Source organism: Pogona vitticeps, chromosome 3 (assembly GCF_051106095.1).
Source record: "Pogona vitticeps strain Pit_001003342236 chromosome 3, PviZW2.1, whole genome shotgun sequence".
In the NCBI taxonomy this organism is placed as follows: Eukaryota; Metazoa; Chordata; class Lepidosauria; order Squamata; family Agamidae; genus Pogona; species Pogona vitticeps.
In genome coordinates this window covers 231,163,295-231,180,619 of record NC_135785.1, presented here as the reverse complement: position 1 = coordinate 231,180,619, position 17,325 = coordinate 231,163,295, and the positions used below count along the sequence as shown (strand labels likewise).

Sequence of the window (17,325 nt, the reverse complement as noted above, 5' to 3'; positions counted from 1 at the left end):
GTTTATATTGTTTTCTATGGGCAGCTCTCACTTGCGTCTGGAAGGTGAGGAAGACGACGCTAATCTTCGAAAGGAACTAGGAAGTATTCTTCCTAAACGATGTGGGACATAATCTTCATTTTCCTATGTCTATGCTTCCTTCCAGCAGCGTACTGGTGACGTCGCCTTAACTCCCGAGCAAGGATCGGAAATTCCGGTCTCACTTTTTCAATGCAGTGCCTAGACTGGGTGTTTCCATGACAAAGGTCTACAGACAGACGGCGCTCTGAGCCAATACAGGCCTAAAACAGGATTCGTCATTTCTCTATTTGTTCGCGAAGGCTTAGGGGCGTGGTTTCGGTTGCTAAGACGCAGCTTGCTGGAGTGGCGGGTCGTTTCTTTGGTGGAGCCTCGCAGCGGGAAGGCGGGGGCGACTGTACCATGGTGAGTGGGGCGCGCGAGCGGGTAACGGTTAAAAAAGCAGAGGCGAAAAGGTGGCGTTCGTTATACGAGAGAAACTGGGGGGCGCCTTCCACGTCTTGAGACGGGGTTCGGGATGCGGCTTCTTCTTTCCACCTCCTGGCGGGGATGCTGGTTTCCGGAGCTAAAAGTGATGCCTACTCTGATTCTCCCTCAGGCTACTGAGTAGTGGTTGATTTTTAAAAAAACTCATTTGTATAGACAAAATGTATATTTAATATTGCATATTCTAGCAGCGGCGAGGATTATTTATGCACAGTACTGGAAAAATGAGGGAACACCTATGGATCAAGAAATAATCAAAAAGATATTGGACTGCACCGAAATGGACAGACTAACACTGAAAAATAAAGGAAAAGAAGATACAAAATATTATCAAACATGGGACTTATTCTATCAATGGTTAGAAGGATGTTGTATAGATTAGGAGTGTAATGTGTGTAGTAGTTGTTTTACAAATGATTATAAGCTGTACCCTGGTGACACAATGTTAAATCAGTATAGATGGATTTATATAATAATAATTAAAAAATAATTTGAAAAAAAGAGAAAAAACTCATTTGTTAGTGGCATTTAAATCCTGCTTTTCTACCTGTGAGTTCAAGGCCTTCTACATAGTTTTTCTGTTCCCATTTTAGCTTCACGACAGCCCAGTGAGTCCTGAGAGGGATTGGCTTGAATTGTTTCATAGCTAAGAGGAGACTTGAACCTGGAAAATTTTTAAAAATTGTTCGGTAATATAACAAGAGATAAACAAACGCCACTAGCCTACCAATGTGAAATGAAATAATAAAGAAACACACTTATACATAACTACGTGCTCCCCTCTACCCTCGGATAAATCCAAAACCCATTCTGATGTTTCCACCTAATACATCACACTTGGGAATACAGGTTGGATTAGGTGGTAGTTATGTTTTTATTTTATTTTACACAGGAGCTCAAGGTGGTGTGTGTGGTGCTCCTCTTGTCCCCCTTTTCCTTGCAGTGCCCTGTCAGGTAGGTTGAATAAAGGCAGTTCCGAACCCTTCTCCAGGGTGGGTCCATGAAGATGCTTTATACCATGACTTGTGTCATCTCCAGACAGCACTGCTTATGCTCAAAAATACCATGTTTCCCCAAAAATAAGACAGGGTCTTATATTAATTTTTGCTCCAAAAATTCATTGGGGCTTATTTTCAGGGGATGTCTTGTTTTTTCATGTACAACAATCTACATTTATTCAAATACAGTCATGTCACATTTTTCTGGTTGCTGCACAATGGTGCAGGGGGGGGTTCACTTAACTGGCGCTTATTTTTGGGTAGGGCTTATGTTACGAGCATTCTGAAAAATCATACTAGGGCTTATTTTCAGGTTAGGGCTTATTTTCAGGGAAGTAGGGTAATATGTCAAAATATCTGGTGGGTTCTGATAACAAAGACGTCTCTAACCACTGCACTTCACTAACTTGCCAAAGGGTCTCTTAAATAGCTGAGCTGCTTCAGGTTTCACAAGAAGAAGCCTGTTGTGCTTGGAGAGAGGTGGTTATGTGCATGTTCTCTTTCTTTCTCTGCCCCTTTGTGGAAAGGCAGAAGAGAGGTTTTATGTAAATCGTCCTGGTGTAGTTATACCAGCTTAAACCAGATATAGCACTGGAAATAATAAATTTAAATGCATTGAATGCTTCCTACCCCTCTACCTTTGCTCCCTCCCCCGCTTCAGCTTTGGAGGCTCCTTAGGCCTCTCATTTGCCTTGGGGAAGCCTTTGGGAGCCTTGAGATGGCAGCAGTCTTTAATAGGAAAAATCACCACTGGATCACTGCTTCTGGCCCTGAACCCACTTGGGGCATTCCTGTGATCTTTAACAATTAAAGTCTATTTCTCCCTCCCTTCCCCCAAGGCTCCCGAAGCCTTCCCCAGTGCTTAAATTGGTGTTTTTGGTGCCTGGATCTGGTTTACTCTGATGTTTAACTACATCACCAGGTATTTCTTGACATGGCACGTTCATTCTAGTATTAACCTTAGAATAGTATGTCAGGTCCTTCTGTATAATGAAGTAAGATGTTGTGATTGGGTTCATTCAAAACTTGGAGTAGTTCCACTGTTTTGGCTGGAAATGATGACTGAGACCTGTCTGAAACATTAACATCTTCAACTTTATTAACTTTTGGTGTTTCTACAACTACGTACTTTCTTTTTCTGTTTCCTTATGGTAGGCCATCTTGGCAATGCTTTGGTAGGTAATTAATTACTCAAATTGTAGTTATAATTGTAAATAACTGAACATTTTAATGATTTTATATATGTACATATTGCCGTGTTTTAATTGTAAGCCGCCCCAAGTAGACATTGTCTAGAGGGGCGGGGTAAAAATCCAATCAATCAATCAATCAATCAATCAATCAATCAATCAATCAATCAATCAATCAATCAATCAATCAATCAATAACTTCAGTTGGGTCAGAACAAGACAACTCTGGTTAAAGTTCATAACTCGGGAATGAACGCTTTTCTTGTAAATTGGAGTAATTCACTGGGGGGCTGGACCAAATCACTCCAAATCTGTAGAATTCCGCAAAGGGGCTCATATTGTGCCGCAGCATGGGTGTCAAGTCCAGTCCCCTTCTTTCAGGGGTTGGTTGTAGGTTTGATCAGGCCAGATCACTTTCCTTCCACACCCTCGTCCCCGTGGGAAAACAATCACTGTCTATTCCAAAGACTCATACACCATTTCTCTCTCCTTCCTCACTTCTGGATCTGGTAACAATCCACTGACCTTTAGGTTGGGGAAATCTTTCAAAAGTCCACGTGCCTTTTCATAAGTGGAGTCTATTCCTTTCCCATCTTTCTTTTCCACTTTCATCACCATCCTACTTTTGTCTACACTGCTGCCAAACCACTGTTCCCCCTCCTCCTTTATACTTTCTTCCCACACTTATACTTTTAGCTCATTCTTTTCTTTTCCTCCTTCTTCCACTAGGCAAACTTCTATTTTCCCTCTTTCATCATCTGCCTCTTTCCTTTCCTCTGCCAATACATCTTTTGGCTCACTCACCTCTTCCTTTTTCATTCCCTTTTCCCCTTTGGGTGTTCCTATGGTTGAGGACGGCTCACCATCCTCTTTCTGTCCTTCACATATGTGTTTTGTAATTGTGTATGGGATTGAGTTGACAAATAATCTCTTCCTACCTTTTAAATTTAATTGAAAAATTTATTTTCAGGCAATTATAAGTGAAACCATGGGTACTGATCCTGCATGTATGGTGGCCCTTCCAAGCTAGTTGCTGTGTAATTTTTACGCTTGCCTAAAATGAACTTGTGTGTGAAACTGGGTAGGAATAATTCTTCAAGCGTTTTCCTCTCTTTGGAATAGCATAGATTTTTAAAGATATCTAATAAGGTATATCTAATAAGCATAAAAGATGCTTTTGAACTGTGGTGCTGGAGGAGGCTCTTGAGAGTCCCCTGGACTGCAAGGAAAACAAACCTATCCATTCTGAAGGAAATCAACCCTGAGTGCTCACTGGAAGGACAGGTCCAGAAGCTGAGGCTCCAATACTTTGGCCATCTCATGAGAAGAGAAGACTCCCCGGAAAAGACCCTGATGTTAGGAAAGAGTGAAGGCAAGAGGAGAAGGGGACGACAGAGGACGAGATGGTTGGATAGTGTCACTGAAGCTACCAACATGAATTTGACCCAACTCTGGGAGGCAGTGGAAGACAGGAGGGCCTGGGGTGCTCTGGTCTATGGGGTCACAAAGAGTCGCCACGACTAAACAACTAAACAACAACAACAATAAGGTAGCTGATAAAGCCGTATTAAAATCTCCATTTTAATTTCCATTATGGAAAGCAGCTTTTGGGATGATCTTTAACTCCTAAAAGCAGAATTATGTTTGTACACCATAAGGTAGTCTAGTTTTTAAGAAAGTGGTTTTAAAATATTGACTCATGTGGAAACTGATAACTTGGTAACTGTTTAGGGAACTAACCAAGCTGTGATACGCTGTAATTTTTACTGAGTCATTTTTGAGAGGGGACAGGCCATTATATTCTGCACTTAAAACATGAATTGTTGTCTTGGTTTCTGCTTTGTATGTTTTCAGTGAAGGTAGAGGTTGTAGGATAATGCTAGGAAGCTTCCTTTATCTGGTAATTTTGTAATCTTTGATGCTTATGTAACTGCTTCAGACTGAAACTTCTGTAGCTATGAGATTAGTATATGTCAGAAAATAGCAAGTTCTAGGTTGCAATTCCACATGATAATTGCCTAGTTGTATACCTCACTGCACATACCCCTATGGGCCATACATTAATTTCCAATTTATGGCAACCCTCACAGGATTTTTCCAGCTCTAAAAAACTCAAGAGGTTTATTTGTCCCTCCTTGTGGCAGTTTTGGGCCATGGTACAGGTGACAGGGCATATAATCCCATCAACTATAAATGTTCTTGGCAATCTCAGCTGGTTCTTCTCACTGGGGGCACTGTGGGGATGCAAACATCTGCCCCAGGCATTCCAACCTGCTGAGTTATATCTGCTCTACTTTGCATACAGTAGAAGTTATTTCTGAATAAGCAGGATTGCAGTTAGAATTGCACTTATAACCTAAATCTGCTGAGGGTGTTGTTAATGTGCCAGATGTAAGGAGATATGAAGTTCCAGTGTGGAAAAACTGGGGAAAGTTCTTTGGGTTTTTCTAGGGAAATATAGAAAAAAGGGCCCATCACATTTCACCCAGGTTTTTCTTGGGTTATATATGTATTGGAATGTACCTGACAATTTTTAATGAACAGGGACCTCCCATACTTAAAGTGCCTCTTTGCCATTTGAAAAGGGTAGACCATGCTTCAGATGTTTAAATAATTCTGTGAATTTGGTTGAGTTTGCATTTGGTAAGTTCTTTGCCTTTCATAGGTCTATTGTTTTTCTTTTACATGGCTTGTGTAATCAGTATATTACCCATTATTTAATGAAAAGAAAAAACAATTCTTCTAATTTGAGGGTTGAATGGAAAGATCAGACCTGTATACAACACAAGATGGAGCCCTTTAGCTGTCAAAGAGTTGTAGCTTGTTTAAAAGAGTAGTTTTTTTGGCAGATGCTCATTATGGCTTTTTTTCTCAGGTGAATAACATGTAAACCTTCTGCAAGTATTTACATTCCCAGACCCTGCAAACAATGTTATAGTTTTGGAGTTGTGTTCAAAAATGGTGGCGGGTGAGATACTTAGAAAAAGGCAATGTTGGCAAGTGCAGGTGTGGAGATTTTCCTATACTTGCCGTAATTATTATGCAATTTACTGAAATACCAGTAGGAGAAGGCAAGATAGACTTTGGTGACAGAGCACCTGCTTTATATCATACAGCTTTCAAACATGAATTTTATATGCAACATGATTGAGGTTCAACCACAGCATTTCCAGCCCAAAGGGTTAGGCAGTTGATAATGGAAAAGACCTTTCTGCCTGAAACCTTGGGAAGACACTGTCAATTAGAACCAACAATAATTATCATGTAGGTTTGTTCTTTAATTGTTGCATATAGTCTAACAGCCTGTACATATTCTTCTTACTTGGGATTTAAGTAATTTATATCTGTACAGGATTAGAATTAATGTTTAAAGTGGCATTTCTGTTCAGTGATAATGCAACCACATTGCATCAGAAACTGTTTTTCTACTTCAGTGTAGTACATTTGATTGTGTTCTGAAATTAAAATAAATTATTGAAAAACAGACATTTACTTGCTATTGCTATAATCAGAGACAATAATTATGACAGAGATAATTCAGAATGATTTTTTATTCATGTAGGTACATATAGGTACTGCCATATTTAGGTACTGTAATTACTTACCATATTTAATAATAATCATGAGCTGTCAATTCTGACTTATGGCAATCCTTTTCATAGTTTTCCAGGCAGAGAATATTCAGAAGCGGTCTGTCATTCCCTTTTTGGGGGCATAGTCCAAGGCCATGCAGGTTGGCTCTACTCCCAGGAAGCATAGTGAAGAATCAGACTCCCAACTTCTGGCTCTGCAGCCAGATATCTAAACCACTGAGATATCTATCCAGTTCTTACCATATTTAGGTGCTCTTTAATTTGAAACTTAGATTTCCAAAAGGCATCTGAAACCTAATGGTCTTTGTCTCTTGCACTGTATGAGTAGTTATCACTGTTGACAAGGTCCATTTTCAGATACAATACTATGTAGTGCCATTCTGTTGATTGTAAAATGACCCATAAGACATCTTCTGAAGACCTTGATGACAGGATGAAGCCAGTCCTCAGCTGTGGAATCAACTATCACTTGCCTGACCCCTTCTCTGGGGATTTTAAAGAAACAACTTTAAAAACTTAGTTATTCCGGCAGGCCTTTCAAACCATGCCATCTATGGAGCCCATTGACTCTAAAGCCAACAACCAATAATGTTATTGACTACTGCCACTTTAGGAATTTTAGAATTTATTTATACTTAGGTATTTTTAGAACACATTTTATATTGTTTCAAATTGTTATTTTCATTTTATAATTGAGTTGTATTATATGATTTATGCCACTTTTGTGTTGCAAGCCTCTCCTCCTGCCCCTGAGCAGCTGCAGGCCAGATGGGCTATATATAAGTTGAACAAAGAAAGAAAGAATGAACATACAGTAAAAGAAGCTGGCCAAGCACTCTGGTCATGAGTTGTTTAGGGCTGTGTTTTTTTAGCAACAAGACAATAAACACCACTTGATAGCTAATTGACAGTTAGCTTTAGGATTTTGCAGAGAAGTAAATTTATTGCAAAACATTAAAAGACTCTCAAAAATTATCTAATTATAATTACAATGTTTACAACCCAATCTGATCCATGTCTAATCAGAAATAAGTCCCGTGCAGTTCGGTGAGATTCCCAGCAAAGAATGCATAGTATTGTGATCAAGCAGAACTATTCTGGTATTCCCATTTTCTGGGATGGGAAAAATGGAACAAGCAGTCTTATTGTAGCCTCTTGCCCCTTATATAGTTAACAATGAGCAGCTTATTCCATCTCATTAGTTTTGTTTGAAAGCAAGTAATTTTATCAGCTTCAGAGCTGATTATAAATGTCCTGCTAGTTGGTTTGGAAGTCTTTCTTCATTCGTATCAGAGTGTTGCACAATTTGAAATTATGGATGTAGATAAAATATAGGTGAAATGAAAAATAAATTAAAATGTTAAGATAATTGGACTGTTTTTGATGAGAAGCAGGCTACTTCAAAAGTGTCATGTTGGCCATTTGTTAAATCCTCTTTTGTATATGTGGCGGGGCATAAATTGCATGCACATAAGTGTTGTATTGATCAAATTTGTCTAGAGTCCCAGAAAATTTGTCCTTTATCCAGGTAGCCCCACTTTACTTGATTATGCTTTAATCTTCCTACTTCACTACAAAGTCTGTTGCATGACTTCTAGATGGTCCAGCCAGAATCTTGTCCTGGTGGGAGACACTCTTCAGCATTAATCCATTAGGCAAGGTGTACTGTTTCTTCATAGGTTTAGCCTAGCTTCTCCTAGTTTAATATTTAGAGCTTGACATGTATGCAGAAAGCTTTTCATTGATTTTAGGTATCATATAGGAGAGTTGGTGTCCATGAAGTAGATAGGTTTGGTGCTGTATTACTTACAGTGGTACCTTGATTTACGAACTTAATCCATATTGGAATGGCATTCGGACGTCGAAAAGTTCATAAGTCGAGGCAAACTTTTCCATAAGAATGCATTGAAAACCATTTAATCCGTACCTGCTGTTTTTCGTTCGTATGTCGAGGCGCTGTTTGTAGGTAGAGGCATTAGTTCCCATAGGAACTAATGCAAAGCCGGTTAATCCATACTCTACCACTAGAGGGCGATTTAAAAAAAATCTTCTTTTGACCTAAGATGAGCTTAGGTCAAAAAAAGGGCAGGAAAGGTTTTTTCTCTTTTTTTTCGTTCGTAAGTCGAGGCTCCGTTCACAAGTCGAAGCAACTTTTTGCAAACGGAGCTGTTCGTAACTCGAATCATTCACAAGTAGGGACGTCCATAAGTCGAGAGTCCACTGTATTTTCTTCATTATTTGCTTGAACCTCTTGACATACTTCTGAAAGGGTAATGCCAGCCAAATAATACACTTTTTCAGTGGGAGTAGGTTTCAGGCAGCCAATAATAATCTTGCATGGTTCATTAAGAGCTACATCCACTTTTGTAGCATGTGCTGATTTATGCCAGACAGCACTAGCATATTCTGCTGCGGAGTAGCACAGGGACAAAGCTATTACAGTGGTGCCTCGCTTAACGAGCACACCGTTTAACGACGAATCTGCATAGCGACACGTTTTTTGCGATCGCAAAAGCGATCGCCTTGCGATGTTTTAGATAGGGAAAACATCGCTTTGCGATGATCGGTAAGCATTTCGCTTACCGATTCTCGCATAGCGATGTTTTAAAAACAGCTGATTGGCAGTTCCAAAATGGCCACCAGAAAAATGGCCGCCTGCAGCATTTTCGTGCCCTGCCCTCACATACCGGGCAGCAAAAATGGCAGCCGGATGGAGGATTTCCGCATAGCGGTGAGTTTCCCCCCCGTAGGAATGCATTAAACGTGTTTTAATGCGTTCCCATGGGGTTTTTCCCCCCGCATAGCGACGAATCCGGATAGCGACGATTTTTTTGGCACGGATTATCGTCGCTATGCGGGGCACCACTGTATTCTTATTGCTTGTGGGTCTCAACCAGCCAATTTCTTAAGCATCTTATTTCTAGTGGCATTTTTCTGTTTGTTTAGATAATGTTTTTTTGTAGGTTAGGTTTCAATCCAGAAACCTAATACTTTGTGTTAGGGCAGTGTTCCAAAATCTTGCCTTCCTAAGCTAATTCGGCCCTTCCTCCTGCTTCTCTATTTGGAGGTTTGGAGGTACTACCTCTCCTGTCCTTCACTCAATATTCCTTGCCGTGCTTCAGTGGTGGAATAGCACTGGTCATGGATATTGTGCAGGAGATTGCACCTGATGGCCTTATACACCCCTTCCAACTCTGTGATTCTGTGATTACTGTAATGTTAGGAAGAGGGAGAGGTGATCTAAGGCTACATTTGCCTCTTTGGTATGAGGCTCTCTCAGCTCTTAAGTGGAGTTCTGTCATATATTACAGGAGAATGTTTCAGGGGCCATAAGACTGTCACCTTAATTCTAGAAATTCCCAGAGGGATAATATTATTAGTCTGCAGCCAAAAACCACAACCATCACCACAATAAAGCACCTACAAGCCTAATTTGACATACCTGTGGAACTAATTTTACTTGGTGTAAGCTTTTGGAGACTGCAGCCCATGTCTTCAGGTGCATAGAGTATTTCAATGTATGTACAATAATCTCTAAAACTTATAATGCTTGTATCGGTTAGAATCTCTCTGAATCTTCTCCTCCCTCTCTCTTCTCTGTTATTCATTGTATAACTCATTACTAAAGACATTAGATAAGGTGAGTTTTTTTGGAGGGGAGAAAACCACCCCAACATACCTCTGTGTAACATTAACTTGATATCGGTCTTTATGATGGAGAATTTATGGATGTACTATCGAACATAGTCTGTGCTGACAGAAATCTGTATTCTGCTGAATTGCTCCAAAGTTAATGTTTTACACAGCATGAGGTAAAAAGAACTATTTTAACTATAATGGCAGACTTGGCAGGAGACTGTTTGGTTAAACTATAGTTCATAATGAATGCTGGCTCAAAATGTTCCCAGTCATGAATTGGAAAGGGATTGGTCGAACTCTTTGCCTTCTGTGTAGCGAGGCAATAAATTTTTTAATAGGCTGGGATATTCTCAGAATGTTCAAGGTAAATGCCAACCCTGTGCTCTTTGGAATGGCCTTTCAAACTATTTGGTGCTAACGCACACCGGTATTAGCTGGCTGAAGGTCAGTCTTCTCCTTCACTAGAGTTCTCTCACATACCATGTTTAGTTAGAAGTGCTCAGAAGAGCATCAGTTCAGTAGAAAACGTTTGCGGCATAGATACAGTTCCTCACTTGGACATCTGAGTTCAGATACCCATTCATATATAATCTATTGTGGTTGACATGAACTCATTGGAGTGAAACTGTTCTGTTTCAGCCTGCTTTTTATTAATGAAGTTGGGCTGGATTTTTTTTAATGGTCACTGTTTAAAAAGAAAAAATGTGGATTGTTGAACTGAGCTTTGGTTATGTTGTGTTGCTCTTTAGTTCTAGTAGTTTACATTTTTAAAACATTTGTATTAATATGAGCTGCATTGGTAGGGATTTTCTGCCTTGAAATGTGTCATAAAATGTAGAAATTAAAAAATTCAAGGAAGCTTGGGTAATTCATAATTATGTAGTGACATGAGGTCTTTTGAAATAGGCAAAAATTAAGGATAAGAGGAAGGGCGTTGAAAACTACACTAAATGATTTGTGAACATTTCCTTTCCAAGATGTGATGTTCAAATATTCATAAATGAATGGAAGCTTTATGAATAGCTTTTGGTTCTCAGTCTTTTTTTGGAGGCGGTGAGGAGGAATTGACTGTAGAGCTCTAATAAGTATTTGAACTTATTTTAGTAAAATACTCTGTCTAGTTGTGCCCTGAGTGCAAGCTAGCAGAACAACCTCCTTTATAAAAAAAGAATACTGATAATAATGGAGTGTGAGATGTGTTCATGTAAGCAGGATTCTAGATTTTGAGCTATAGCTCACTCTTAGGAAGGAAACCGAACTACAGTACTGATATAATTAAAGAACTTGGTGATAAAGAAGCCTTGCTAGTGCTCAGTGGGTTAGTTAAATGAATGAGTGCATAAGGAGAGATTACTAGACTATAGAACTCAGGATTCATGGCATGTTTGTGGGTACCATTTTAATTTTTTGCCTGTGTAATCACGATATCCAGTATTATACCTATTGATATTTTTGTCCTAGAAGGAGCATTCCACATTTGCTGTTTGCACTATTACAACTAGAATGGGGTATTCGTATACAAATATGATTACTCCCACACAGCTGGACTTAATGAGGGTCCGGCCCCATGGGGCTAGACTGTCCACTCACACATCCGATGGCAACAGCCTCGCTCTTCCTTCCAATCACTCCCGGAGGCCTTGGCTAGCCTCGTCTGGCAATGGGAGGGAGGACGAGTCTCTCTGCAAGGCTGCTGAGTCACTAGCCGAGTAGCGCTCCGGGTTGGAAGTGTGCTGAGGAGATGGGAAAGGAGAGTGCACAGCACATATGGAACACCTATGTGGGCACCGCACCAAGCTGCTGAACTGCAATTTGTGCCCATCTCTACTTGGCACTCTATTTGTCCAGAGAGCTGCTCTTTTTCAGCCAGAGAGATCACATGAAAAGATGTGTTTCTGAGATTCTGTTTCTGTGATATACTGTGATGTGCCCTTCATGTGTGCCCCAGTTGTTTCACTAGCCTCAGGCCCCTGACACGTTCTCTCCTTTCTGCTGCCACCAGTTGACCTCTTCAACACACTTTAATTACAATGATGAGGTCCAAGCTGTGTATAAAGTTGAACAACACAGGTTTATTGATTACAGTTCGCTTAAATAGGTTCTGCACAGACTTTGATGTATTCGTTAGTTTAGTAATATCTTGTTTCACTCTTAACTCTTTTAGCTATCTATAAATTCCACAATCTTAACTGCTTCCTTTAACTCCTAACTCTGCCACACTCTCTAACTACCACAGAATAACTTCTGCAGTGGTGCCTCGCTTGACGATTACCTCGTTAGATGAGGAAATTGCTTGATGATGAAGTTTTTGCAATTGCTTTTGCGATCACAAAACAATGTATTCATAGGCAAAAATCGCTTAACGATGATCAGTTTCCTGCTTTGGGAACCAATTTTTCGTTTAACGATGATCTTTACAGCTGATTGTAGAGTCTTCAAAATGGCCACTTGCTGTTTAAAATGCTCCCCACTGTGTTTTAGGATGGATTCCTCACTTTACAGGCACCGAAAACGGCTACCCTATGGAGGATCTTCGCTGGATGCTAAGGTATTTCACCCATTGGAACACATTGAACCAGTTTTCAGTGCATTTCAATGGGTTTTTTCGTTTCACTTGACGAGGATTTTGCTTAACAGCTATTTGAATGGAACGAATTATCCTCATCAAGCGAGGCACCACTGTACTTCAGACTCTCCTCTCTGACTCTCACAGACTGAATTCCCCAGACTCTGACTCACCCCTCCCTTCTGGTTTCTTTGGCTCTGCCTCCCAACAGCTCCCATTGGTGTATGCAAATAACCTCATACATGAACCAAATCAGGGTATCGCCACAGTCCTCCCCCCTTAATGTTTGTTTTATGAGGGTAAACCTAGCAATTTGCCCTCATAAACAAACAGCTAAGTACATGCAAATATAACAATAACTTACTAATTCATAGTTGTAGCCACACCAAAGAGAAATGGTCAGTGCAAAGGATGAACTTCCTTCCCAAATGTAAAGCTTCAGTTTTTGCAGTGTCCATACAGTAGATAGGCATGCCCTCTCAGTGACAGACAAATGTCTCTCACCAGGTTGGAGTTTCCTGCTGATCAGAGTCACTGGGTGTAAATTCCTGCTGTCATCCACTTGGGACAGCACAGCTCTCAGACCCACACTTGACACATTGGCGTGCACGATGACTTCCCAGTTGCAGTCTGGCGCAACAAGAACAGGTCCCGAGGTCTGCACACTCTTCTGATGATCGAAAGCCACTTGAGACTCTGACATCCACTGGATGTCCTCTGCTTGCCTTTCCATGTGAAGCCTGTTTTCTTTTTGACCAGTGGCTTCACTTTCTCAACTGTGGAAAGGGTAGGCAGTTTCTTACACTTCTCCAGCACAGCTATGACTGTGTTCTTCCTAGAAATGTTATTGCTTTTGCCTTCACCCACACCAATAAACTCACCCACAGGTACTTTTGTTGCAAAACTCTCTCTCCATATCTTGGGGACCACTATCATGGGTCACCTCAAAATTCATAGGCAAGTTTCTTTTAAGTGCCATCTCACGCACTTGGCTTATTTCAGATGTATCGAGATTTTCATCATCTGGTTCTATTCTTTTAATCTTGGATTTCTGAGTTAGGGGTTTCCTTGCAGGATTACTAGTGCTTTTGCAGCTGCGTGTGGAGACTTCCCAAGACTAGTCTCCCCAGCCCTCCAGTGCTGCTGCAACAAATCCACAGTTTCTGAACATACCAACAGCAATTCACTCCCCTTTAGGGGTCTCAGCCTCACTACTTTGCCCTCAAGACAGAATGCTCTTTTCTGGGTCTTTTCATCACACAAGGCTTTCTCCTTTCCATGAGTACCCCCAAGCTTGACTCTGCTATTTCTAAAGACTTCTCCCTATATTTTACAGGGACAATTAGCTGTTTGTGGGGTCCTCCCCCTCTATGAGGTGCCTTTAAAACCTCTATATATAATAAACCCTTTTCCACACAATGCCTCTCAGGGTGTTCAGGAGATAATGGGAAGGGAAATTCCTTGGCCTTTTCAAAACAGAACCAGGGTGGTATCTTCCTTTCATTCTCTAATGAGGGATGAACTATTAGAATTTTTCAGTAACACCACTTCAGCTGTCTCTTTCATTTAAGGCTGTTCCTCTAAAGTGGGTTTTTCAACAAGGGTTCCAGCGCTTTCCTCAGAGGCTTCAATCTGCCTCCCCTGAGAACATGCTACTACTAAAACACTTTGCACATGTTTAGATAGATCTAACCCAATCAGACAAGGAGCAGGAATTTGGTCTGACACTGCTACTTTCCATATACCAGATCACCCCTTATAGTTCACTGAGATTTTGGCTGTAGGTAAGAGCACCAACTCAGAACCTATCCCTTTAACAGAAACCTTCTCATGTACTATCATGTCTTCCTTAGGGATTAAGTTAGGATGGCAAATAGTTATCTGAGAGCATGAATCTTTAAGGCTAAAATATTTTATGCCATTGATACAAATCTTTTCTGCTGAATTTTCTAATAAAATAGGATCACACTGGACTAGGAAACATTGTAACACTCTCACTTCAGGAATGTGTGGACTCTGTCAAGACCATTTCCTTTGCAACCATGCTGAGGCAGAAAGAGGCCTCAGCTTCAGTTGCCAATTGCTGTGCCTTATTATGCTGTACACAAAATACCTTTTTAGGCTGAGTGGAGTTTCCGCCTTTATGCTGACTGACATTCTTATTCCCATGCGTCTCACATTGAGCCCAGAAATGTCCTGATTTTCCACAGTTGAAGCATTGTTTATTAGCCCTTCTTTCATCATACAGGATTTTATTAACTTTTCCCTCAGAACTTTAAGGTTTCAGGTGACTGCTCTGTGGATGAGGGTTTTCCTCTAAAATGGCTTCCATTAGCTTCTGTACTTCTGAGGTGATCTCTACTGGGTGGGGGCCCTCTCCTCCTGTGGTCCCACACTTTTCTACCAATTTTTACCTCAGAGAATCAAAGATCTCTGATCTCACTAATGGAATCAGTGTATTCAGACTCCTGTAATACATTTTTAGGATCTTTGTCCTTGACCAAATAACGCAATTCCCCTGGCAAAATGGAACATTTTTCTAATCCAATCACATTTTTATTTGTTCTAAGGTGGAGACATATTCCTGTTCCAACCATTTATTAAGAAGCTGTATCAAACGTGCTCCAAGTTGGGTAAAAGACTCCTCAGGTTTCTTTAAAATGGATCTAAATTTCTTTTTGAGGTGCTCTGAATTAATTCAAAATCTGGAATACACCATCTTTCTATAAGCCTCAAAATCTCTAGCTTGTTCCAGAGGCATCTGTGAATAAAGCTCAGCTAACAGCCCATTTATTTGTGATCTAAAAATTATCATCCTCTCTTCTTACCTCAAAGTCCTAACAAGTTCTCTCAAATGAAATCAGGAAAATTCAGGACAATCCCCTTTTCTATATCGAGGAAATTTCTTTTAAGTAGATTTTTGAGAGATTTACCTCACTAGAATTGTTACTATTATTTTGAGCAGTTTCTTCATCTCTATTTGAAATCGCATTTCTCTTTGCCTGTTTTCTTGCTCAAATTCCCTTTGTCTGGCCTCAGCTCTCTCTCTCCTTAATCTCTAATTCCTTGAGCTCTAGTTCCTTAGCTTTCCCTTCAGCCCTGGCTTTAATTTCTAGTTCCCTTTCTCTTTCTTTAATTTCTAGTTTCCTGAGTTTGTATTCTTGGTCCAACTTCCATTTTTCACTTTCTAACTATCACAGACTAACTTCTACTTCAGACTCTCCTCTCTGACTCTCACAGACTGAACTTCCCAGACTGTGACTCACCCCTCCCTTCTGGTTTCTTTGGTTCCGCTTTCCAACAGCTCCCATTGATGTATGCAAATATCCTCATACACGAGCCAAAGCAGGGTGATTGCCACATATATAAATTCTGATTCTGAGAGTACATCAGTTCCTCAACTCTCATACATTGTGAGCTTCAGGGCATGATATTGTCGAAACCGTCTAGCAGAAATCATTCACATTTTCAGACAGGAGTTTCTTTCAGCAGAACCTGGAGATTTTTCTTTTGAGGCATACCTGAATGTGGTTGTGGGGTTTGAGTGCACCAGGAGTATAATGTTGTCAGGAAGTGACACAAAGTCATTGTGCAGATATACAGTAATTCCCTAGTTTTTCTGCTGGATGTCAGTCTTCAGGTGGGTGTGAATCATAGTTGGAAAAGTATAAAGTTGCTTGCTCTTTTAGTGCCAAACAAAATAGAGAATATATTTTAAAATTGCTGGGATAAAGATTTTACAGTAAAATGGCAGGCAAAAGATTGGGAGCTGTAGAAATTGAAATAGTCTTCTTTAGGATGCAGAATGTTGACAGAGCTTGAGTGCTTCGGTGTGATTCTGGAAAGAGCAAGACAGTGCAAAGGGTGAATAAGGAGAATTTCCCATTATCCAACATCTCTCTAGTAAATAACTACAGTCTCTTGTGGTTATGACTTGTTGTCTCTTCTTCATTTCTGGCAAAACAGAGAGGTAATTTTTGAGACAGGAGAAGGTTTCTTAACAAGCTGTTAATCTAGTGAGTCACAAATGGTACTGCAACAGTGTTCTTATGCAGCAGTGGGAAATTATTGGCTCACAACTGCTTTCTTTGAATGCCATCATCTGTTTTGGAGTGCTGATAATTTAAATGGCAAGTTACTTGACTGACATCCAATCTTAAAAAGTCTGGGGGAAGCAGAAGGTACTCAGATGTATGTTTCTTTCATGTTATTGAGAGTTTGATCATCTTATTTATGAGAACAGGGAGGGAAAAAGTAACAATGGGATTGTGAGCAGCCTTCTTATGCCAGTGTGCCTGCATGGGGGAGGTGACGCCGCCTGAATAGAAGGAATGGATTATGACTGAAGTAGTCTGAAGCAGAAATTAATAATATTATTAAATTTAACACTTGTATTTAACAATTCATCTGCTATCCATAGATGATCAGGAAGCCTGCTCAATTATGTGTGTGGACTGGTCAGGAAGACTGCCCAGTGTCTTCCTTCATGTCTTGCACAGAAACAAGGAAGGCTCGTAGAGTGATGCATAAGCCATCTACCTATTCTTCACCTGTCCCCTGGTGAAAGAATTTTTTTCTTTGCTTGCATAAGAAACTGCTAGACTCTGTTTCTGTGTTGGTTCAGCTTTTTCCTTCATGTCCTACACAGAAACAAGCTACTGTCCTCTAAGCATTTTTTGCAGACTTACTTTTACAGACCTAGTGTGGTTGGTGTAGTGGTTAGAGTGTTGGGTTAGAACTTGGAAGAATGAGGTTCAAATCTATGATTTAAACATATTACATTCCTCAAAACCCCTGTTCGAGGCTTGGTAACTTAAAAGTGAATTATGTATATG

At 40.3% G+C, this 17,325-nt stretch overlaps 1 protein-coding gene across 2 annotated transcripts in view; it reads left to right on the top strand.

The window, feature by feature from the left end:
* The first annotated feature begins 296 nt into the window (after window positions 1-296).
* The window catches only part of NME7 (NME/NM23 family member 7), an 84,059-nt gene continuing 67,030 nt past the window's right edge, over window positions 297-17,325 (top strand). The window contains exon 1 of one of the 2 annotated variants that reach the window (XM_020784914.3): window positions 297-423. In XM_020784914.3, coding sequence (XP_020640573.2) covers window positions 421-423 — 3 coding nt within the window. In that variant the 5' untranslated portion in view covers window positions 297-420. Of the gene's footprint in view, window positions 424-1,402; window positions 1,459-17,325 lie in introns of those variants that run through there. The other variant, XM_020784913.3, reaches the window with a different exon arrangement.